Source organism: Tachysurus fulvidraco, chromosome 5 (genome assembly GCF_022655615.1).
Source record: "Tachysurus fulvidraco isolate hzauxx_2018 chromosome 5, HZAU_PFXX_2.0, whole genome shotgun sequence".
In the NCBI taxonomy this organism is placed as follows: domain Eukaryota; kingdom Metazoa; phylum Chordata; class Actinopteri; order Siluriformes; family Bagridae; genus Tachysurus; species Tachysurus fulvidraco.
In genome coordinates, this window is record NC_062522.1 from 32,752,848 (window position 1) to 32,776,381 (window position 23,534).

At 38.0% G+C, this 23,534-nt stretch overlaps 2 protein-coding genes across 3 annotated transcripts in view; both read right to left on the reverse strand.

Moving 5' to 3' along the window:
* Window positions 1-3,796: 3,796 nt before the first annotated feature.
* On the reverse strand, window positions 3,797-8,165 carry LOC113663650 (membrane-spanning 4-domains subfamily A member 4A-like). Its single transcript, XM_027179018.2, has 7 exons — window positions 7,702-8,165; window positions 6,957-7,061; window positions 6,748-6,858; window positions 6,082-6,138; window positions 5,195-5,356; window positions 4,705-4,812; window positions 3,797-4,160 (listed from the first exon to the last, which is right to left on the reverse strand). Exons 2-7 carry the CDS (start codon window positions 7,035-7,037, stop codon window positions 4,005-4,007), a joined length of 675 nt encoding a protein of 224 aa, XP_027034819.1. The 5' UTR covers window positions 7,038-7,061; window positions 7,702-8,165; the 3' UTR covers window positions 3,797-4,004.
* A 508-nt stretch (window positions 8,166-8,673) lies between these two features.
* LOC113663652 (membrane-spanning 4-domains subfamily A member 4A-like) overlaps window positions 8,674-23,534 on the reverse strand; it is a 35,726-nt gene continuing 20,865 nt past the window's right edge. Inside the window, exon 7 of one of the 2 annotated variants that reach the window (XM_047813268.1) lies at window positions 8,674-9,019. In XM_047813268.1, coding sequence (XP_047669224.1) covers window positions 8,846-9,019 — 174 coding nt within the window. In that variant the 3' untranslated portion in view covers window positions 8,674-8,845. Of the gene's footprint in view, window positions 9,020-22,124; window positions 22,417-23,534 lie in introns of those variants that run through there. The other variant, XM_047813267.1, reaches the window with a different exon arrangement.

The following is a 23,534-nucleotide window of genomic DNA, read 5'->3' on the forward strand; positions in this document are numbered from 1 at the left end:
CTTCATTGCACGGAAGACGATCGGAGCTGGTACAATGTCTGGATGCCTCAGGATGGGTAGAAAGAGAGAAGCAGTGTAGAGGGATTAACATATTGAACTGGGAAAGTGTGTCTGAGCCCCGGAGACTATTCCAGAGTTTGGGAGCTAAATAATGCCCTTTTCCACCAAAAAGAACCGAGTGCTGGTTCAGGGCTAGTGCTGGTTCAAAGTTGGTTCCACTGTGCTTTGGCTGTTGAAACAGAAAGAACTGGTTCAGCACTCAAACTGCCTCGGTGGAAAAGGGGCATATGAGAACTCTCTACCATCTTTAGTAGATTCAGATATTCTGGGAACCACCAGAAGTCCTGAGTTTTGTGATCTCAGAGAGCGTGAAAGATTGTAACGTGTTAGAAGACTAGTTAGATACATGGGAGCTAAAAGAGCCTTGTATGTAAATAGCAGCAGTTTGTAATCAATTCTAAACTTAACAGGTAGCCAGTGTAGAGATGATAAAATTGGGGTTATATGGTCATACTTTCTTGTCCTAGTGAGAACTCTGGCAGCTGCATTTTGGACTAACTGTAGCCTATTTACTGAAGATGCAGGACAACCACCTAGTAACACATTGCAATAGTCCAGTCTAGAGGTCATGAATGCATGAACTAGCTCCTCAGCATCAGAGACAGACAGGATGTTTCTCAGCTTGGCAATAAATCTAAGGTGGAAGAAGGCTGTTTTGGTAGTATGGGCGATATGATTTTCAAAAGACAGGTTGCTGTCTAATATAACACCAAGGTCTTTCACTGTCAAGCTACTAGTAACAGTACATCCCTCTAAATGGAAGTTAAATTGTGAAAGTTTCTGTGTACTGGCTTTTGGACCTATAAGTAGTATTTCTGTCTTATCAGAGTTTAACAACAGAAAGTTGCAGCTCATACAGTCTTTTATCTCTCTAAGGCACTGAGTTAATTTGGACACTTTGGCTATTTCATCTGGTTTTGATGAGATATATAACTGTGTGTCATCAGCATAGCAGTGGAAGCTAATCCCATGTCTTCTAATGATGTTCCTAATGGAAGCATGTATATCAAGAAAAGCAGAGGTCCTAGAACTGATCCTTGAGGGACCCCATAATTAACTGGTAATAAACTGGAGGATACACCATTTAATTCTACAAAATGGTATCGGTCAGACAGGTAGGATCTAAACCAACTTAAAGCCTGTCCATGAATACCTGTGTAGTTTTGTGAGCGATCTAGGAGAATGTTGTGATCTATAGTGTCGCAGCACTAAGGTCAAGTAGAACTAATAGAACTAACAGTTAGTCTGTTCTACAGACAGTGTGTACGTTATGAGGTAATGGTCTGTGACGTCATCACTTTGAGGTATGATATCTATATCAGTGACGTCTATTTTGTGTGATATTATTAAATCTAGTGTATGATTATGACAATGAGTTGCTCTAGTGATATTTTGTTTAACCCCAAATGAGTTTAGTAAGTTCATAAATGTGAGTCGTAATGCATCGTTTGTGTCGTCAACATGAATGTTAAAGTCTCCTACAATTAACGCTTTATCAAAGTCAACCAATAGGTCTGAAAGAAAATCTGCGAATTCTCTAAAAAAATATCGGTGTAGGGCCCTGGGGGTCTGTACATGGTTGCTAGAGCAAGAGACAGCAGGGATTTTTTCTGTGCATGTGCGATGGTGTACTGTAACATTAAGGACAAGCACTTCAAAAGAATTAAATCTATACTGTGTTCTCTGGGTAACAGTAAGGAAATCACTGAAGATAGTGGCAACACCACCTGCACGACCAGTCTCGAGAGGCTCATGCTTATATCCTTATGGTGTAGACTCATTTAGGCCGATGTAGTCATTTGGTTTAATTCAAGTTTTGGTAAGGCAGAGTGCGGTAAGGCTATTTTCTGAGATGATTTCATTTACAATAAGTGCTTTGGGTGCAAGTGATCTAATGTTCAGGAGCCCAAACTTTAGCCATTTTTTTGGTCTGATTACAGTAAGATTATTTTGAGAGCTTCCAACGTATTTACTTTTTTATCTCACTACTCTGGGAACAGACACAGTTTCTATCGGATGAGCTATGTGTTGAGGTGATGGATGGCTATTGAATTTTGGATTTAAAGTATAGTTTACCAGTCAGAGGGTGTGCAGCGCCTTGGAGATGTGGTCCGAGAGGATCTCCACTCCAACTCTGCTGGGGTGCAGGCCGTCAGCATGGAACAGCCTAGGACGCTCCCAGAAATCATTAACAATATGAGGGAGTAGTAATTACACACTGGGAGTTTACCTGAGACAGGTGAGCGGCCGAACGGCTTTCTGCTCCCGCATCTCGGCCTGCATCACCTGTAGGTCGCAGATCTGCTTCTCGATGTCCTCCAGCTCCAGGTCCACCGAGTGCAGCTCAAACGTGTCATCGCCTGCACTCAAATGCAGAGACATAACCGACATGTTGTTATAGAGCAAGTACAACAGAGATAAAAGGTGTACTGGTGGTAGCCGGGTTAACAGGCTAGTTAGGCTAGCCGTCTAGAAGCGGATGCTGGGAAAACAAATCAATAGCATGTAGCGATATCAAAACGTATAGTCGTTAATGCAGGTTCAGTGGCCCCCGGTTCCATATGGCATAACACAAAACCAAAACCAAAAAATTCAAAGACAGCTACAAGCTCGCAGTTTGGAAGATGCGAGAACTCCAACGCTGCTACATGCTGCTGCTGCTCACACACAAACACTGAATCATTTAGACTGATTTATAATCCCACTCAAGGGTGTTTATAATGGTTCATAATCCCAATCTCAGTGTTTAGAATGATTTGTAATCCCACTCTCAGTGTTTAGAATGATGATTTTAGATTTAAAATATTTGGAACATTCCACACATGTGCCCCTTTTCCACCGAGGCAGTTTGAGTGCTGGTTCGGAGCCTAATTTAGAACCAGTTCTTTCTCATTCAACAGCCAAAGCACCGGTCTGAACCAGTAAAAGTGGTTCTTAAGTAGCACCAAAACGTTGCTGGTCTAGACTTAAGAACCGCTTGCATCAGGGGCTGTGTGCGGGACTGTGGGTGGGGCTATTGTTAGCACATTTGATAATGTACCTTAAGTATACTAATGTTTAATACACTTTACCGTGAAATGATACATTATCAGCACATATGATAGTAGGTAGCTACATGCTAAGGCTAAATTTTCTGTGTTAATGATAGAATAACGTTATGTACTTTCTCTATTACAACCTCCGTTTATACAGATTACACGGAGCTGCACGTACACGTTTGATTCACAAAGCCATGAGCATTAACAGTAAAGCAACATCCACCATTGTTGATATTGTGTTTGTGTTTGCCGCTGCTGCGCTAACGGTGCTGTGTAACGTGAAACGTATACAGTATACGTCAGACTCGGCTCTGTGATGGCTCTCTAGCCGATGGAAAGGCAAACCGGTTCTTAGAAGGATCGCCAATGGTACCAACTTTGAACCAGCACCAGTGCTAGCTCTGAACCAGCACTCAGTTCTTTTTGGTGGAAAAGGGGTAATGGTGACTGCTTTACCTCAGACACTGGAGACTCCTGTTATAATTATAGTATGTTGCAGTAGCGCATTCATTTAAATCTGTATAAATATAAACTGTCAAATCACTATTATTGGAAATCACTCAACATCTTCTGACCAATCAGAAGCCAGAACTCACCACTGTTATTTTAACACGATGGCTCGAGACCTCATGCTGATGTGTGTGTGGTTAAAGGAGATAAACATAGACCTTATTGCATGCGGAAAGTTTATTTTTTTATTTATTTGTTAATCATACAGTCAATCATTATACAACATTTAAACTGCTCCTGCTGTCCCGAATCTTGTATTTTACTTCTATAGGAAATTATTTTATACAACTAACTTTTAGGTAATTTTTAGACACAAAGATGAAACAGGAAGCAGGATTTGACTGCAAAAATATGGCAAGTTTCAGAAAAGTCCTGAACTACATCATTTTTAATTATTTAAACATTGTAGGTGATTACAGGAGATTGTTGTGGAACTTGGTTGTAGGCAGGACTTTGGATCAACTGTTGATTGATCGGTTGTTGTTGTGTATACATCACCTCTGTAATCACCTCTGTAGTCAGCTCTATAGTCACCTGCTGTGAATGTATAGGCTGTAACAAAAAGATTCATCACACAGACACACACACACATTTTGTGCTTTCCAAAGTAACTGAGACATGCCTCTTTTTTAAAATTTATTTATTTATTTATTTATTTATTTATTTATTTATTTATTTATTTATTAGCAAAAAAATAGTTTTTATTTTTAAATACCATCTTAATAAGCACTTAAATGTGTAGTACGGTCTAATGAGGATAAAGTAAACCAAAGCACTTTTTTTTAACACACTAGAATGAGATTTTTTTGCATAACTTTATTGAAGAGCTGTTTTAAAAATAACATGCAGCAGTAACCAGAGTCAATGCGTTTAGCATCATTTGCATTTGCTGTGCGATTTATGATAACGTTTCTTTTAAAACAATGACTTAAGTGTTTTGTTTTTCTTGATGTGCATTTCCACAGACGAGTTTCAGTTTAGAGTTTCAGTTTAACTGTGGAAACCACACTCTGTTCCTGTGTTCTAGGTCTAGTCTGTGTTTAGGGCCTCAGAATCTATGAGCATGATAGAATAAAAATATCAGAAACAGACTCACTGTAGTTGTGGAGCAGCAGGTAGCTTCACAGGCGAAAGCAGAAGTGCAGATAGAAATGATGAGCTCGAGCACGTCGAAAAACATCAACGCTCCATAGATTCCATACCACTGACCCAAACAAACAGACAAACCATCAAATGAGTGAATAAATATAAAAAGTAAGCAGTTTTCTAACATGCAAATATATAATCTGTTTAATAATAATAGTTTTCTTTCATACTGTGACAGCTCGAAATATTAAAAGAAATACTCATGGCATGAAAATGACAAAGAACACTTAAAAATGATGTAAAGAGGAAATTAATTATTTATATAATTATTATATATTTATATAAACTATTTATTTATTTATTATTAAATATATTAATTAATTCGTTATATTATTAATTGTACATTAATACAAATAAGACAGCATATGCAAAGCTGGAAATGTAAGAGAAAATAAAAAAAAAATCATGTGATTTGGGGACAAGTAGAATGAGATACAAACCATTGATTGAAGGCGCCGCTGACATCCGTAGGTGGAATAGATATGAGAGGAGTAGACGTAGGCACACGAGTCAAAGAAGAAAAGCATAAACAATAAGAGGACAATGATCAAGATACCTGCAACCACAGCACTGAACACGTTCATTCCCAAGGAGGCTTTCACCTAAAGAGGAAACAGGAAACAGTATCGCTAACAGAATAGATACTTTCTCAATCTATACATGAAACTCTGGATCCTGCTTGGTCTGATTAGAAGAGGTTGAGTTGTTGTCTAGAGCTGCTCTGACACTGGTGCAGATGGTTTCTATTAATGCTTATTACTTTATAGGAAATTATTTCAGTGGTAAAACCTCTGACCTTTAAACGGGTCAGAGATCAATCCAGATCTTTGTATTTCTCTGGAAATTTTAATTTCAAATGAAACACAATTTTAAGTGAAATGTTTGTGCTTAGGTATGTTAATAAGACGTAACGCAGCTCGTCAGAACATTTCACTGTTATGTTTCATCTGAAATTCTGAAATCCACAAATTCATGATATACTTTTTTAAATTTATAAATTAATCCTTGCTCAACATTAAATGTAATTATAAATTGATTAAAAAACATTTTTGCAAGTTTGCTTGTATGTATAAGGGTTAAATACTGTATATAAAGGACTTGTCAGGAAGTGGTTTATTTTATCGTAATGCTACACCATGAGCAGTCTGCTACAACCACTGTGCAGTTCCACATCCGGTCTTTCTCACTCAACAACCATCAATGTTTCTGAACTGGATGTTTCCTTTCATTCCACTGCTTTACAACCACACGAACACAGTGATAGATGTTTTACTGGAAATTTAAAAACATTAAATAAAGAAATTATTAGTAAGCCGTGTTTACATACCATGCATGGATTATGCTTTTTGGCTGTAGCGACTGATAAAGCACCACAACTAACGAACTGTTTAAAAAAAGAAACATGATTGTTTATCAAGTTCAAGTGAAGGTTATCAGCTTGTATCACTGTTCAACTCTTAAACCTTTCTCTATTATCTAGAGTCATAACCAGAATTGTATTACAACAAACTGTATTGAAGTAAAGTTTAACTTTATAGGTTATTTTCTATTTCTACACAAACTAGCCCATATTACTGAAGCATGGTGGCGGTAGCATATTGTTAAGTATTAACCCTGGCCTGTTATACGCCTCAATATAAATACACCTGTGTCTTAAGGAACCCAGAATTTATTAGAAAGCAAACCTAAACAATGAGAATAATGAAATAAAATAAAAATAATGAAAACAAAGAAAATACAGTATTAAAAGAAGTCTGAGGGAAAGGAAAATCCATCAGTTTTGGTAAGATGTTTGGAGCAACAGTAGGAAAATATAATTTTTAAATTTGAAAAATAAATGAAAAAAAAATCAGAGAAATCAGAAGCAACCACGAGGCCGAAGTTACGTTTCAGCACGATGCTACCAGCACCGTGCTTCAGTATTATGGGCTGCTTGAATATAAATCTATAAATCTAATTCACTTCTGTGTTCCTCAGTAATGTGTTAACTTACGACCAGAGATCCACACAAAGTGATACCACTGACAACCATGGATGTGACAGTGAACGAGATTAAAACAATACCGAGCAAGAAAGTCAAGCTTCCGATTATGATCTGCACAGTCTGTGGAGAAAAAGAGCGAACGAGATTACATCCTGGAAAAATCTGAAATGTTTCTGCACACTGCTGCTCTATGAAGACGTGTGAAGATGGTATTTTACCCCCAGTGCTTTGGGCTCGCCTTTCAGAAAAGCCGAGTATCGGAAGAGTCGGGAATCAGCAGGAGCCGTTACAGGGGTCATGATGACGAGGCGTCAACAGATTTTCTAGCCAGTAGAACAACACAATACGTAATAAAGATTTTTTTTGTAATAGTTTTTATTGACCATATATTTGTTGTAATATTCAATTCTTTTGTTAAGCACTTGTAACCTAAAAGCAGCTTTATCGAAATATTGAAAACCGAAAAAAGAGAAATAAGAATAAAAATAAATAAATACATATATGTAAAGTTTTAAATTAAGTTACTGTACTGTATATCTCCAACACCTATCCTTAGTAACGGTAAATATATTTGAATGTAATAAAAAGATATTAATACTTGCTGAGGTTTCATTTGTTTTACTCCACAATGCAACAATAATAATAATAATAATAATAATAATAATAATAATAATAATAATAATAATAATAATAATAAAATGTTCTTCTCTGTTTGGCTCTCCAAAACGGCCGTGTTGTTATTTTAACTGAAAATTTAAATAAATTATTAAATAAATACTTTTCAATAAATTGTCTCTATTGAACTTGAGCAATTTCTCTCGACCGTACTGTACGTCCTCTCACTAAAGCGTCTCTTAACACAATAGAAGGAGTTTAGTTTGATCATCTGTGTTTTTTTTACTGTAGGTGAAATAACTCTATGATATAAACAACAACAACATAACCATAGACACAAGTGTTTACCTGATGAAGGAAGGTCCTGGTTCTCTGCTGCTTGGCTGCGTTTGGCTTGCGAGCGAGTAGAAGTTTGTAGAATATTTCCTTACTTCCTAGACCATGTGTGTGAGGTCGACTGGGTGTGAACCAGCCTGAAAACCATCAGCACAAAATCTGTGTGGTTAATAGGTGTGAAAAAAATATAGTTATTATTTTATTTGAAATCGAGGATGTACATTTCTACAAGTTAAAACCAGTTAGTTGACTATAATTTTGTTAACCTATTCAACTCTAGGTCTATTTTTTAGCCTCATGCTTGAAAATGACACGATTTAAAATGAGGGTCAGTTGCTTGTCACTTTCATTGCATGTGCAAAGTTTCTGCATTTATTGCATACACACTTATTCTGTCTTTACATTTAGCTGCTTGCTGTTGAGATTTTGTTTTGTTTAGGTGGACATGGTCTCTGTAGTCTGAGTCTAGTCCTGCGACCCGGGGCGCTACACTTCTCATGTGATCAGGTGATGTGTGTAATGTTTATTAAACTACTTTCATTAATTTCATTGGGTACATTTATTTGGTTCTGCTATAAGTTTGTTTAGAGTTTGTCAGGTATTGAAACTAGTTTTAAGACACAAATAGTTTAATGTGTTCAACGACCCCTAAAGTTTCACAGCACTGTTTAAGATTGTAATATGATTAGATGGTTGTTTGTGGTTTCCTGATGCTTCAGTATGAGCAGGCCATGTAGTTTTTCTTATTTTAGAGGAATGTAATTTTTTTTTTATTTTAGAGAAACAGAAAATTAATGAACTCATTGGACGTATCAGGATCCAGAATTGGACGGCATTGTGCTGTAGATGGGTATCGTGCAGATGTGACTGAGGATCTCTGAGAAGATCATTAACAGTGAAGTGTGATGGTGTTATTACACAGTGGGACCACGTGCAAAGTTTATTGTTAATCAGACAGGTTACAATCAGACACACTCACAGAATTGGACCATAGATACGAAACAAAATAATTAAAGAAAAGACGTCTGGATTACTTTAGTAGCTCTGCAGTCATCGTTTTTCAGACTCAATGCTTCACAGCTAACTGTAATAGACGTGAGGTTCAGCATGAAGCATAAACAGTACAGAACTACACCATGATTAAAATTCAAGTGTTTTAGGATTTTACAGAAACAGATTGATTTGGAGTCTGTGGGTTGTAGTACACAGGACTGTACATTGGCGGTGGATTCAATGGCTGTTGAATCATCGGCTGTTGAAACATCAGCTGTTGAATGGTGGGTTGTGGATCCATCGGCTTTGGGATCAATGGTTGTGAATACTGTATCGGCTGTAACAGAAATATTTAATAAAGAAGTTGTCGTAGATCAGGATAAAAATAGAATTGACTGTTTACTCAGGTTGAATTTAATAAGCATTTATGGGTTAAGTTCAGGGTCTGTGATTTTAGCCCAAAAGTTCCACCTATATGAAACCAGATAAAGATTGCAGAGCTCTTTAGATTCACTCATGATGCTTTTGCTTTTCTCTCTGTGTGATTTCTTATGTAGAAAACATTCTAGAGGACAATCTGACTTTTCTCAGTGAGTGCCATTTAATTACACTAACACTCTACTAATGCAGTCTAGCTCATTTAATTGTGTGAATGCTGTGTCTGGTCTAATGCCCTGAGTGTGTAAGAAGAAAATGTGTGTCTGATCACACAGTAAATCAGAAATGAAGATCATTTACCTGAGAGTGAATTAATGAGCTTGTAGTCTTGGCCTTGGTTTGTGCTGCTTTGCTGCATTGTGTCAAAGAAAGCTGATGTTTAAAAATGTGTGTGTGTTTGTGTGTGTGTGTGTGTGTGTGTGTGTGTGTGTGTGTGTGTGTGTGGATAAAAGTGTTTTATGGGTTAATTATTCCATTGAGTTGCTGAAACAAACAATTTGGATGTGGTCAGGTTTTTTGTGGAGTTAAGAATATCATTGATGGTGAGTCAACACAGTCGAATTCTAGAAGGAAAGAAGGGGAAATTTATCTAATCAATTCAAGGGAGTACCTTGTGTTTTCTTTATTGCTCACTCAAAGTTAAAAGCACTTTGAACTTTCAACAGTAAATACTTACCTCTGGAACTGAGAACTGATCAGTACTGCGAACTGCCTTAGTTGGAACTGTATTTAACTGGGGTGAGTCCTGCCTTGATGCCCGATGACACCTGGGATGGGCACGGGCTCCCCGTGACCCGAGGTAGTTCGGATAAGCGGTAGAAAATGAGTGAGTGAGAGTGAGTGTATTTAACTGGACGTTGTTATACTGTTCCTGTTCTAACCAGTATTACACTAAAAAAAGATCTGATATCAGTCAAAGTTGGAAATCTAATCGAATCTAGGTTATCAAATCTAATTGTCTATTTGTCTCTGTGTTGTTAAATGTTGTTGTTATTGATTAGAGGTCACTGATCTTAAACATATTGTCTACACTTACATCAGGTGATGTAATTGATTTCTTGTTTTGTTTAATATGTATGTAATTTTCTTTTAAGGAAAAGGCCTACACTAAAGGGGGGTATGTTTATAAACAACTTATTTACTTTACATGCAGTCTCTTGTCATTAATCAGTATTTACTCCTACCTCCATAGACGAAATAAGTATCTTCTGAATCCATTGCCAGTGAATGAGTCTATTAATCTATTATCTTATAAATCTATAAGAGTACACTTATGATATGTAACACTGAAGGCCCCGTTACATAAAAGTGGTGAGCCAGCAAGGAGGTAGTGGTGTGAAACTGATTTATAGACGCCCATTGTCAAATTCAATGACTAGATTATTGTGGAATTCTGATTCAGTATCATCACTCTTAATTGACCTAACAATGGTACCATGTTCTTCTAGGAAATTTATCAGTTCTTTATCACCTGTGGTTTCATTTACCCCACTATCTATCACAGTGTTTGGGATTTTTATACCTTCCTGAGCAATAGCATACATGTTAGCAATGTGTTAATTTGTCTGGTCACCAAACTGGGGTTTTAAAGTCTCAAGGCCTATGATCAGTATCACACCACTACCTCCTGGCTGGCTCACCTCGTTACATAAAAGTGGCGAGCCAGAAAGGTGAATTTGACAGTGGGCATGCTTTACAATCTCTAGAGCCAATGTTACTGCATATGTATCAGCTGACTAGTGATGCAAATGTTACTTACACAATAGGGTCTCTAGCCAGTCTTTACACTCAACAGTTGGGGGTGGGGTATAGCTACTAAATCATACTTCAAAGGACTTAGAGAGACAGCAACACAGCAGGAACTGACCTCAACCTCCAAACGAGGTGGATTATGATACATGGCGCTCAAGCATAGACCTTGTTTTTAAAGACCACACAATATCTGAGCTTTATGGGTCAAGGAAGATCTTAGACAGCCTTTTGTCTCCAGCTGCCAACATTAACAAACACTACCGAGTGCAGCTCCAATGCGTCCTCACCTGCGCTCAAAGGCAGAGACATAACTGACATGATGTAACAGAGCAAGTACAGCAGATTGTACTAGCGGTAGCCGAGCTAACAGGCTAGTTATGCTAGCTGGCTAAAAGCGGACGCTGCGGGACAAGTAAATACGATGTCAAGAATTAAGGTGTAAGTAGGTTAAAGTGTAAAATCAAGATAATTCAAAATTGAATAAAAAATACTCAGCCAGGCATATTAATTGGAAGATGTGAGAGCTCCAAGTGTGCTGCTTCCTGTGTGCTGCTTCCTGTGTGCTGCTTCCTGTGTGCTGCTTCCTGTCAGTGTTGTCTCACTCAATACAGCAGACCGGCACCTTTTAAAGCAATTCTGCCAGGGCTGCTGGGATGATGGTATAATTGATGACCTATAATTGATTAACCTAGGTATCTGAAGAAACAGATCAGGCTGCCGCTTCTAATGTACTGTCATTGGCAACTGAAGCCAGAGAGCTCACAAAGCAAATACCAACCCTTCAGAGCCAATTAGCAAAACTTCAAAAGCTACTGTCCCAAAGAAACCTACCTTTTAGGTGGGAGGGCATACAACTGCTGCTGTAGGGAAAGGAAAGTTCCAACAGAGTGCTGGCCAAACCATTGTCTTAGAAGGCCTTGTTCCCGCACTTGGGAACCCGACCGATAAATGGGTCGTAGTAGAGCATCCAACATCATCTTCTCTACATGGAGGAGTTATTGTAAAAAAAAAAATTGCTTACTTACACTTCCCTCTAAGTCTTCTTCTTCTTGTCTTCCTATAGTCCTTACCAATGAGACAGACCATGACATTACCATTTCACAGAGGTGTGTCATTCCAGAAATTCACACTTTGGAGTCAGTTCTTTCTTCTGACCATGATGTGTCGGACTCAGCTTTCCAAAGCAGTAATCCTTCAATGGTCAAGGAAGAGACATTCACCTAAAACTATGGAAATTGTCCAATACCACAGGAGTGGAGGGATCGAATCACACAGCACAATCTATCACACTGTGCCAGACCAATTCACCCACGTGAAAGCACATTCGAGAATTTCTAAGAAGTGGAGTAACAAGTCTTCCTTATCATCACCAATATTGTTTGTAAGAAAGTAAAATGGCGATGTATGACTCTGTATTGACTACCGGAAGTTCAATTTCCAAATGGTCAAAGATACGTATGCCTTGCCAAACCTTGAAGAAATGTTTTAAGCTTTGCACACTTCAAAATAGTTCACCATTCTTGACCTTGAATCTGGTTATTACCAGATCAAAGTCAAAGAAGCAGACAAGCCCAAAACAGCTTTTGTCTGCCCCCTGGGGTTCTGGGAGTTCAACCGTCTACCTCAGGGGTGACAAAAGCTCCAAGTACTTTCCAAAGACTGATTGAAAGATGCATGGGAGATATCAATTTGAAAGAAGTACTTGTATTTTCGACGATCTGATCTATTCTCCAAAACTTTAGAGGACCTTTAGAGGAACTTTAGAGTTACTCGCTTGAAGGAGTATGGTCTAAAGCTTTCCCTGGACAAAATGCCATTTCTTTCAAACTTCTGTCAAGTACTTAGGACATATAGTGTAGTATCTGAGAACGGATTGGAAACAGATCCTGAAAAGATTGAAGCAATCAAAACTTGGCTGTGTCCAAAGCATCTGAAGGAATTAAGGTCATTCCTAGAATTTTCAGGCTACTATCGTGGGTTCATTAAAGACTACTCCCATACTGTATAGTGAAGCCTCTGAATGATCTACATGAAAAATGTAAGGAAATCTGTGAGAGACAGTCAACATCGTGATCCTAAGGAGCCGTTCGGTGGTCCTGGACCGCTGCATGTCAAAGAGCATTCAAGACCCTGGTTGACAAGCTTTCTGCTGCTCCAGTCTGGGGCTATGCAGACCCCAAACGTCTGTACATTATTCATACTGATCAAAGCACTCTGGGATTAGGAGCTACATTGTACCTGGAGCAAGACAGAAATGCGTAATAGCATTCACTAGTAGAGGCCTGTCACGCAGTAAATCTCGTTATCCGGCTCATAAACTGGAGTTCTTGGCCCTTACAACTGCCAAACTGGATGCTACTAGCTACCGGTGGCTAGCTGCACTTTCAACCTGGTAATAAAAATGTTGATGCAGACAGTTTGACAAGGAGACCTCACGTGGAGCTGTCAGAAGATCAGCTGTCAGCAAAAGAGCAAGAAAGAATTCAGAAGTTTGTGCAGTATCATATGACAGATGCAGAGCACTTACAAACTACTGACTATGATGCAATCAGAGCTATCTGTGAAAAACACTCAACAAGAGTCAGTTCAACAAGCTGACGATTCAACTTGTCTTGCCCGAAAGTCTCAGAAACTTTACTATAAGCAATCTACGTGATCTGATGGGCCATATGGGAGTCGAACAAACTCTAAATCTGGTTTGCTCCAGGTTCGATTGGCCAAGAATGGGAGCTGAAGTTGAACAAAAAGTCAAGACTTGTAGTTGCTGTGTCCATAGGAAAGCTCTACCACTGAGAAGCGCAACCTTAGTCAACATACAGGCTACAAGGCCTTTACAGCTGGTCTGTATCGGCTTTCTTTCTCAGGCATAACACGCGTGACATTCTGGTAATCACAGACTTCTTTACTAATGCTATGGCTATACCATCCCCAAACCAAAAAGCAAAAACTGTAGCAAAGTCCTTGTGGGATCGATTCATTATATATTAATTCTTCCGGGAACAGTTACATAGTGACCATAAGGACCAGACTTTGAGTCACACACTATTAAGGAACTTTGCTCAATCGGCGGGATCCAGAAAATCAGAGCAACACCTTATCACCCACGAAAAACTCTGTGGAAAGATTCAACCGAACCTTGTTGAACATGCTCGGAACCTCAGAGAAAAAGGACAAAACTCACTGGAAGGATTTTGTTAAACCTATGGTTCATGCGTATAATTGCACCAAGCACGAGACTGAATCCATTGCCAGTGAATGAGTCTATTAATCTATTATCTTATAAATCTGTAAGAGTACACTTATTTTATGTAACACTGAAGGTCCCATTACATTAACATTTATACTGCAGGACTGAAAGGTGATGCTGAAAATGTGGCTCCTCAGTGGAAAGCCATGAATTTCTAACCTTTTATGGAACTCGCCCCCTTTTTGCAGGTTTTTTGCCTACATGACCTACCCAACAAAAAGTGGTACAGCTCCCACATACTTTAACACACAGGAGTGAGTCTCATTGGAAATAAGAGATTCTCTAGTTTCAGATACAAGTGTCAGATTGATTCTAGGCCTTACTGGCACAAAGTTACAGAGGCTAGAATGGAAGGTTTTGTTTACCTGATAAACTGATTAATCTTATTTCTCTGGAACATGTTAGGAACCAAATAACAACTGAGGGTCATTCACCAAAAAAAAAAATCAAGTCAAAAGACCCAAAAATGGCTTCAATAATTTTTTTTTCTATGGACATGTCCGTCCGGTCATGTGTTTTTTGTGTACTTGTTTACTGTATAACTTTGAATTAAAAGACTGCATGCTCAGTTTAAAAGGCCTTCTGTCTACAAGTCTGCTGTGAAAAAAGGCCTGTAACCTGCAAACTGACACCCTGATCTGTGAGAGTGTGAAAAGGTCAAGGATTGCGCAATAAACCCAGTGCGCATCCATTTCTGCGCAGCTGAGGCCTCAGAGCCGTGTCATGTTGCATACCGTTGGAATCGTCTCCTTATTGGCTAATGAGCTGTAGAGGTCGCGGACCATTTCATTGCTATTGGAAGGAGCAATTGTCAGTCAAATGGAGGGTTCCCACATAGGATGGAAAGACATCATTGGCTTCTCAGCCGTCTACTGTATCTCTGCAATACAAGCGCCGATTGGCTCAAGTGAGGGCTTGTTTGATTCGTTAGGCCCTGGACTACAAATCTGATGCATCATGCAGTGTAATTTTTGAAACCTCCAATGAGAAGTTAGAGCCGAAACAAAGGATGGTGGTGCACTACTGTTTCCAGTTTTCGGTCACAAACGGAATATTTGCACAAACGTTTTGGATTAAAAGGCTTACAGATTACAGTTCCTTGGACCTTTGGGGATTCATATTATGCTTTGTGTGTGGGCTTAAAAAATCTTGAGAGTCTAAGCTTTACTAGAAAAATAAGTTTAACCATGTATTTAGAGCATTTAATGCTTAAAAGCTACAACGAAGCTTGTTTCTGGCTCATCCCCTAGTGGTCATTGTGAGCTGTAACAGGATTTATAATCTGAGTCGTAAATAATACAGTAATTCTATGTTTTGTGTTATTTTAAATTCTAACATTGTACGCAGGCCAACAGTTAGGAAGCGGTTAGTGCTTTCTGGATGCTACATCGTGAACAGGACCTGTGTGTACAAATAGCATCATTTCAATACATACTGTATCATCAGGGTCCAAGCACCTTCATCCTTCACAATATCACCCCCTAGTGGTCAGATCATTATGTTACATACAATAAATTCATACATGGGTTCATAAATGAACAAACTTACATTTAAAGTAACACAGTGATCATTAAAATCCAGTTCAAGAGTTTTTCATACAGAAGAAAAGAAGGAGAGAATCACCTGAAGCAACAGATTACTAGTGCTGCTCCTCTTCTGTTTGATGCTCTGTTTTAATTACTAGTGGTGTTCTTGGTTATTCTCTCTCTCTCTCTCTCTCTCTCTCTCTCTCTCTCTCTCTCTCTCTCTCTCTCTCTCTCTCTAACTCCTCCACTGTCTGTGTCACAGTGTCTGTCTCCCTGTGAATATTTTCTCTCTCATCCTTTAACCTCGGCTTAAATCGTCAGTCTTCTCTTGACACTTGACTCCTTCGTCCTCTCTCATCTCGTCAGCTTCCTTTTTTTTTTCTCATCTCTGTCCTGTATAACGAAGCTATCCCAGCTAACCAGAGCCACCTCCTGACAGAAACCTGACATACCATATTAAGGATATAATGTTCAGTTAAATAAAACATGTTTCTTTGGAGCCTTAGACAGAATTGTTACAGTTAAAACGTGAAAGAAGGAAAGCACTGAGTGTGAGACGTTTATGTGAAATTAACCATTGTTGCAGGTTCCTGAGCACCGAGACACTGATGCTTGAAGCTCCAGGGCTTGGATTCTAAATTATGGTGTAAAGAGGGTTTTCTATTTCATTTGAGATCAAATTAAAAAAAGAAATAAGCAAGTTACACAAAAATAAAGAGCTAACGATGAAGAGATAAAGATAAAGCTCTTCCTGAAGTATCTACACCAGTCCCAGGACACAGATAATTTCTGTTCTCCTATGGGAGACATTAGTGACCACTTTGCCCTGCATTTTTCCTGCTTTAATAATTCAGATGACTGAAATGAACAGTTTTTGATTAATTTCCTCAGGAGAAACACTTCAGATAAGCCGAGGATTCGAGTCACTCATCTGGTCTAAAAGATGCTGAGTTCATGAACGCTTCTGTCTGGCTTGTGTTAAAGGTCAGAAATGTCCTTGTGATGGAATTGAGAGCTTCTAAATTGAAAGACAGAAAATAAAGATCCTCTGTGATCCAGTGCGGTTCCTACCATGCCCTTGTGGAACTCATCATCTTCAGGATCAATACAAGGTTGAGCAAAGGACGTGTTTTTGTGCTTGTTGATAACGATACTAATCATGGTCAGATCCTCTGTTTTTGTAAATCACTCAACATATTCTGACCAATCAGAAGCCAGAACCCAACACTGTTGACTTAATGATATTTTATTTTAACACGATGGCTCGAGACCTCATGCTGATGTGTGTGGTTAAAGGAGATAAACATAAACGTTATTGCATGAGGAAAGTTTATTTTTTTTGTTTATTTGTTAATCATACAGTAAATCATTATACAACAGTTAAACTGCAACTTCTCCTGCTGTCCCGAAGCTTGCAATTTTCCTCTATAGGAATTTCTTTTATTTAACTAAATTTTAGGTGATTTTTAGAGACAAAGATGAAACAGGAAGCAGGATTTGACTGCAAAAATACGGCAGGTTTTAGAAAAGTCCTGAACTATTCATTCATTCATTTTCTACCGCTTATCCGAACTTCTCGGGTCACCGGGAGCCTGTGCCTTGGTTCCTTGTGGAACTTGGTTGTAGGCAGAAGTTTGGATCAACTGTTGAGTCATCGGTTGTTGTTGTTGTGTATATATCACCTCTGTAAACACCTCTGTATTCACCTGCTGTGAATATTTTGGCTGTAACAAAAAGATTCAGCACACACACACACACACACACACACACACACACACACACAATTCACAACTTTACATTTTACATATGTGACTTGAATCTAAGGATCAGAAATATTTAACGTTTGAGTTTCTCATATTCAGAATATCGTCTTATTCAGATGTGTGTGTTGATTTAATTACTATTTTAATTATTTAGCAGAATGTTAGAATGTTCATTTAACAGAATTTTGTGCTTTCCAAAGTAACTGAGACACGCCTCTCTTTATTTATCTATTTATTTATCTATTTATTAGCAAAAATGTAGTAATTTTTAAATACCATTTTAATAAGCACTTAAATGTGTAGTACGGTCTAATGAGGATGAAGTAAACCAAAGCACTTTTTTAAACATGCTAGAATGAGATTTGTTTGCGTAATTTATTGAAGAGCTGTTTTAAAAGTAACATGCAGCAGTAGCCAGAGTCAATGCGTTTAGACTCATTTGCATCTGCCGTGTGATTTATGATAACATTTCTTCGTTTTTTTCTTGATGTACATTTCCACAGACGGGTTTCAGTTTGGAGTTTCAGTTTTACTCTAGAAACCACACTCTGTTCCTCTGTTATATGTCTAGTCTGTGTTTAGGGCCTCAGAATCTGTTTGAACCTGATAGAATAAAAATATCAGAAACAGACTCACTGTAGTTGTGGAGCAGCAGGTAGCTTTACAGGCGACAGCACAATTGCAGATAGAAATGATGAGCTCGAGCACTTCGAAAACCAACAACACTCCATAGAGTCCATACCACTGACCCAAACAAACAGACAAACCATCATATGAGTAAATAAATATAAAAAGTAAGCAGTTTTCTAACATGCAAATATATAATCTGTTTAATAATAATAGTTTTCTTCCATACTGTGACAGCTCTAAATATTAAAAGAAATACTCATGGCATGAAATTACACTCAGCTTTAAAAATGTTGTAAAGAGGAAACTATTTATTTATTTATCTATCTATCTATCTATCTATCTATCTATCTATCTATCTATCTATCTATCTATCTATCTATCTATCTATCTATCTATCTATTAATTCATTATTTAATTTATTAATTTTATCTTAATACAAATTAGACAGCATATGTGTGGTTGGAAATGTTAGAGCTTATAAAAAAAAATAAATCAAGTGATTTGGGGACAAGTAGAATGAGATACAAACCATTGTTTGAACATGCCGCTGACATCCGGATGAGGAATAGCGATGAGAGAAGTAGTCATTTTTACACCAGTCAAAGTAGAAAACCCAAAATGTAATGTCCACTAAGAAGAGAATGATAAAGACACCTGCAACCACAGCACTGAACACGTTCATTCCCAACGAGGCTTTCACCTAAAGAGGAAACAGGAAACAGTATCGTCTAACAGAATAGATACTTTCTCAATCTATACAGGAAACTCTGGATCCTGATTGATCTGATAAGAAGAGGTTGAGAAGTTGTCTAGAGCTGCTCTGACACTGGTTCAGACAGTTTCTATTAATGCTTTATAGAAGCATTATATATATACTTTATAGGGCATTGTTTCCAAAGTAACATCTCTGACCTTTATACGGGTCAGAGGTCAACCCGGATCTTTTGTTTCTCTGGAACTTTTAATTTCAAATGAAACACAATTTTAAGTGAAATGTTTGTGCTTAGGTATGTTAATAAGACGTAACGCAGCTCGTCAGAACATTTCACTGTTATGTTTAATCTGAAATTCAAATTAAACTGAAATCCACAAATTCATGATATACTTTTTTTAAATGTATAAATTAATCCTTGTTCAACATTAAATGTAATTATAAATCGATTAAAAGTTTGCTTGTATGTATAAGGGTTAAATATATAAAGGACTTGTCAGGAAGTGGTTTATGCTATCCTAACGCTACACTATGAGCAGTCTGCTACAACCACTGTGCAGTTCCACATCAGTTCTTTCTCACTCAACAACCATCAATTTGACTGAACTGGATGTTTCCTTTCTTTCCACTGCTTTACAACCACACAAACACAGTGATAGATGTTTTACTTGGAAATTAAAAACAGTAGGTAAAGAAATTATTAGTAAGCCGTGTTTACATACCATGCATGGATCGTGCTTTTTGGCTGTAGCGACTGATAAAGCACCAGAGATAACGAACTGTTTAAAAAAAGAAACATGATTGTTTATCAAGTACAAGTGAAGGTTATCAGCTTGTATCACTGTTCAACTCTTAAAACTTCCTCTATTATCTAGAGTCATAACCAGAATTGTATTACAACAAACTGTATTGAAGTAAAGTTTAACTTTATAGGTTATTTTTTCTCTACACAAACTAGCCCATATTACTGAAGCATGGTGGCGGTAGCATATTGTTAAGTATCAGTTTTTGTACATTGTTTGGAGTAACAGTGGAAAAACATAAGTTTTTAAATGTGAAAAATAAATGAATACATTAAAAAAAATCCACCAGAGAAGAAACCGCGAGGCCGAGGTTAAGTTATAGCACGATGCTACCAGCACCATGCTTCAGTATTATGGGCTGCTTGAATATAAATCTATAAATCTAATTTACTTCTGTGTTCCTCAGTAATGTGTTAACTTACGACCAGAGATCCACACAAAGTGATACCACTGATGACCATGGGTATGACCACTAACGAGGTTAAAACAATACCGAGCAAGAAAGTCAAGCTTCCGATTATGATCTGCACAGTCTGTGGAGAAAAAGAGCGAACGAGATTACAATCTGGAAAAATCTGAAATGTTTCTGCACACTGCTGCTCTATGAAGACGTGTGAAGATGGTATTTTACCCCCAGTGCTTTGGGCTCGCCTTTCAGAAAAGCTGAGCATCGGAAGAGTCGGGAACGAGCAGGAGCCGTTACAGGGGTCATGATGACGAGGCGTCGACAGATTTTCTAGCCAGTAGAACAACAAAATAAGTAATACATTTTTTTTTGTAATAGTTTTGAATTGACAATATATTTCTTATAATATTCAATTCAATTCCTTTGTAAACCACTTGTAACAATTCACATTGTCACAAAGCAGAATTATAGAAGTATAGAAACTGAACAAAATTCAAAATAAGAATAAAAGTAAATAAATACATATACATATATACATTATATATAATAAAGTTTTAAATTAAGTTACTGTATATCTCTAACACCTATCCCCAGTAACGGGAAATATATTTGAATGTAATAAAAAAATCAGCTGTTCATCTGTTTTACTCCACAATGGAGTAAAAACAAACCTTTATTCTCCGTTTGGATCAAAATGGTCATGTTGTTATTTTAACTTTAAATTAAAATATATTCTAAAATAAAGTTTTATAAATTGTCTCTATTGAACTTGAGCAGTTGATTTCTCTCGGCCGTACTGTACGTCCTCTCACTAAAGCATCTCTTAACATATTAGGAGTTTAGTTTGATCATCTAGAGTTTAGTTTGATCACTAATATTAATCTGTGTTTTTTTTTTTTACTGTAGGTGAAATAACACCATGATATAAAAAACAACAACATAACCATAGACACAAGTGTTTACCTGATGAAGGAAGGTCCTACAGTAGTTCTCTGCCGCTTGGCTGCGTTTGGCTTGTGAGCGAGTAGAAGTTTGTAGAATATTTCTTTACTTCCTAGACCATGTGTGTGAGGTCGACTGGGTGTGAACCAGGCTGAAAACCATCAGCACAAAATATGTGTGGTTAATAGATGTGAAAAAAATATAGTTATTACTTTATTTGAAATCCAGGACTTAAATTTCTACAAGTTAAGAGTTGACTATAATTTCGTTATATAGGCTCTGTTGCTTGCCACTTTCACTGCTAGTTCAAAGTTTCTGCATTTATTGCATACGCAATTATTCTGTCTGTACATTTAGCTGCTTGCTGTTGGAATTTTGTTTTGTTTAGGTGGACATGGTCTCTGTAGTCTGAGTCTAGTCCCACGTCCCGGGGTGCTACACTTCTCATGTGATCAGGTGATGTGTGTAATGTTTATTAAACTACTTTCATTCATTCCATTGGCTACATTCATTTGGTTCTGCTATAAGTTTGTTAGAGTTTGTCAGGTATTGAAAGTAGTTTTAAGACACAAATAGTTTAATGTGTTCAACAACCCCTAAAGTTTCACAGTCGTTTAAGCTTGTGATGTGATTAGATGGTTTGTGGTTTCCTGATGCTTCAGCATGAGCAGGCCATGTGGAACAATGTGGTTCTCCGGCTTATGTTTTTTCTTATTTTAGAAAAATGCTACCAAGAGCATCGTAATGATATGAGTGGAAAAGACAAGACTTTATATTTTAATGCTGTTCAAATAATCCTCAGTGGCTTGATATTTCTCTGAAGGCTCATTCCTTTATTGGGTTTATTTATTAATAAAACTGTATTTTGGGAGAAAGATCAAGCCTGATACATTAGTCTTGAAGCTTGAGCTTTCTCACTGTACCTACGTACACATCCTTGTGAAGGAGCTCTTACTATGGAAACAGTAACAATTGCGTTAATATAACTCTGAACTTGAGATAAAATTAATGAACTCTTCGGACCAATCAGGATCCAGAATTGGACGGCATTGTGCTGTAGATGGGTATCGTGCAGATGTGTCTGAGGATCTCTGAGAAGATCATTAACAGTGAAGTGTGATGGTGTTATTACACAGTGGGACCACATGCAAAGTTTATTGTTAATCAGACAGGTTACAATCAGACACACTCACAGAATTGGACCATACATACGAAACAAACTAATTAAAGACAAGACTTCTGGATTATTTGAGTAGCTCTGCTGTCATCATTTTTCAGAAGCAACGCTTCACAGCTAACTGTAATAGACGTGAGGTTCAGCGTGAAGCATAAACAGTACAGAACTACACCATGATTAAAATTCAAATGTTGTAGGATTGGGTTGTAGTACACAGGATTGTACATTGGCGGTGGATTCGTTGGCTGTTGAATCATCGGCTGTTGAAACGTCAGCTGTTGAATGGTGGGCTGTGGATTCATCGGCTGTGGGATCAACGGTTGTGAATACTGTATCGGCTGTAACAGAAATATTCTATAAAGAAGTAGTCGTAGATCAGGATAAAAATAGAATTGACTGTTTACTCAGGTTGACTTTTATAAGCATTTATGGGTTAAGTTCAGGGTCTGTGATTTTAGCCCAAAAGTTCCGTCCATATGAAACCAGATAAAGATTGCAGAGCTCTTTAAGTTCTCTCATGATGCTTTTGCTGTTCTTTCTGTGTGATTTCTTATGTAGAAAACATTCTAAAGGACAATCTGACTTTTCTCAGTGAGTGCCATTTAATTGCACTAACACTCTACTAATGCAGCTTATCTCATTTAGTTGTGTTAATGCTGTGTCTGATCTAATGCCCTGAGTGTGTAAGAAGAAAATGTGTGTCAGATCAATGAGTAAATCAGAAATGAAGATCTGTCACAGAGACACCAAGTCCTTCTCTCATGCACCAGCATTCACATTCCCCTGAGTACTAATCAGCAGCACCTGCTCCGCATTCATCACTCAACACACCCTATATAAGCCACTCTCAGTCACTCAGTCTTTGTCTGGTTTCATATGTACTAACATGATTTTTTTTCGCAGTCAAGCTCCAGACTCCCGTTTGTCTCACACCAATTGGCTCTCCTTCCTTCTCCTTCAGTGCGATTGCATTAAATGTGTTCACGGATTTCAATAAACATCACTTTGGTTTTGCTTATGTATGTATTGCCCATGTCGTATGTATCATTACAGAAGACCAGACCTATACCGGAAGCACGATGAACGTTCCAGCGTCGGATCCCATTCGCGAATTGGTGGATCTTCTTCGCTCATCGCTACAATCCAGCGCCACCACACCAGTCATAACACCGCCTTCTTCTGCGACCGTAGTTGCATCTCCATGGCCAGCCCTACTCTGGTTCGGCAGAGAATTGCACCGGATTTCTGCTTCAGTGTTCTTTATTGTTCGAGATGCAACCTCAACAATATCCCACCAAGCGCTCTAAAATAGCCTTCATCATCTCACATCTCCGAGGAAAGGCTCTCCAATGGGCAGATTCTTTGTGGCAACAGAACTCCCAGACGGTACAGTCATATGCTTTATTTATCTCTCATTTATGATGACCAAATGGGATTGGAAAGATTCATTCAACTG

Bases quoted from the DNA above. Each gene is read 5' to 3' on its own strand.
- LOC113663650 (XM_027179018.2), bottom strand. From the start codon at position 7,037: ATGACCCCTGTAACGGCTCCTGCTGATTCCCGACTCTTCCGATACTCG. The intron at 6,139-6,747 runs GTAAGTTAACAC...TTTTTTAAACAG, and splicing joins CTTTGTGTGGATCTCTGGTC to TTCGTTAGTTGTGGTGCTTT. The intron at 4,813-5,194 runs GTTTGTATCTCA...TGTTTGGGTCAG, and splicing joins AGCGGCGCCTTCAATCAATG to TGGTATGGAATCTATGGAGC.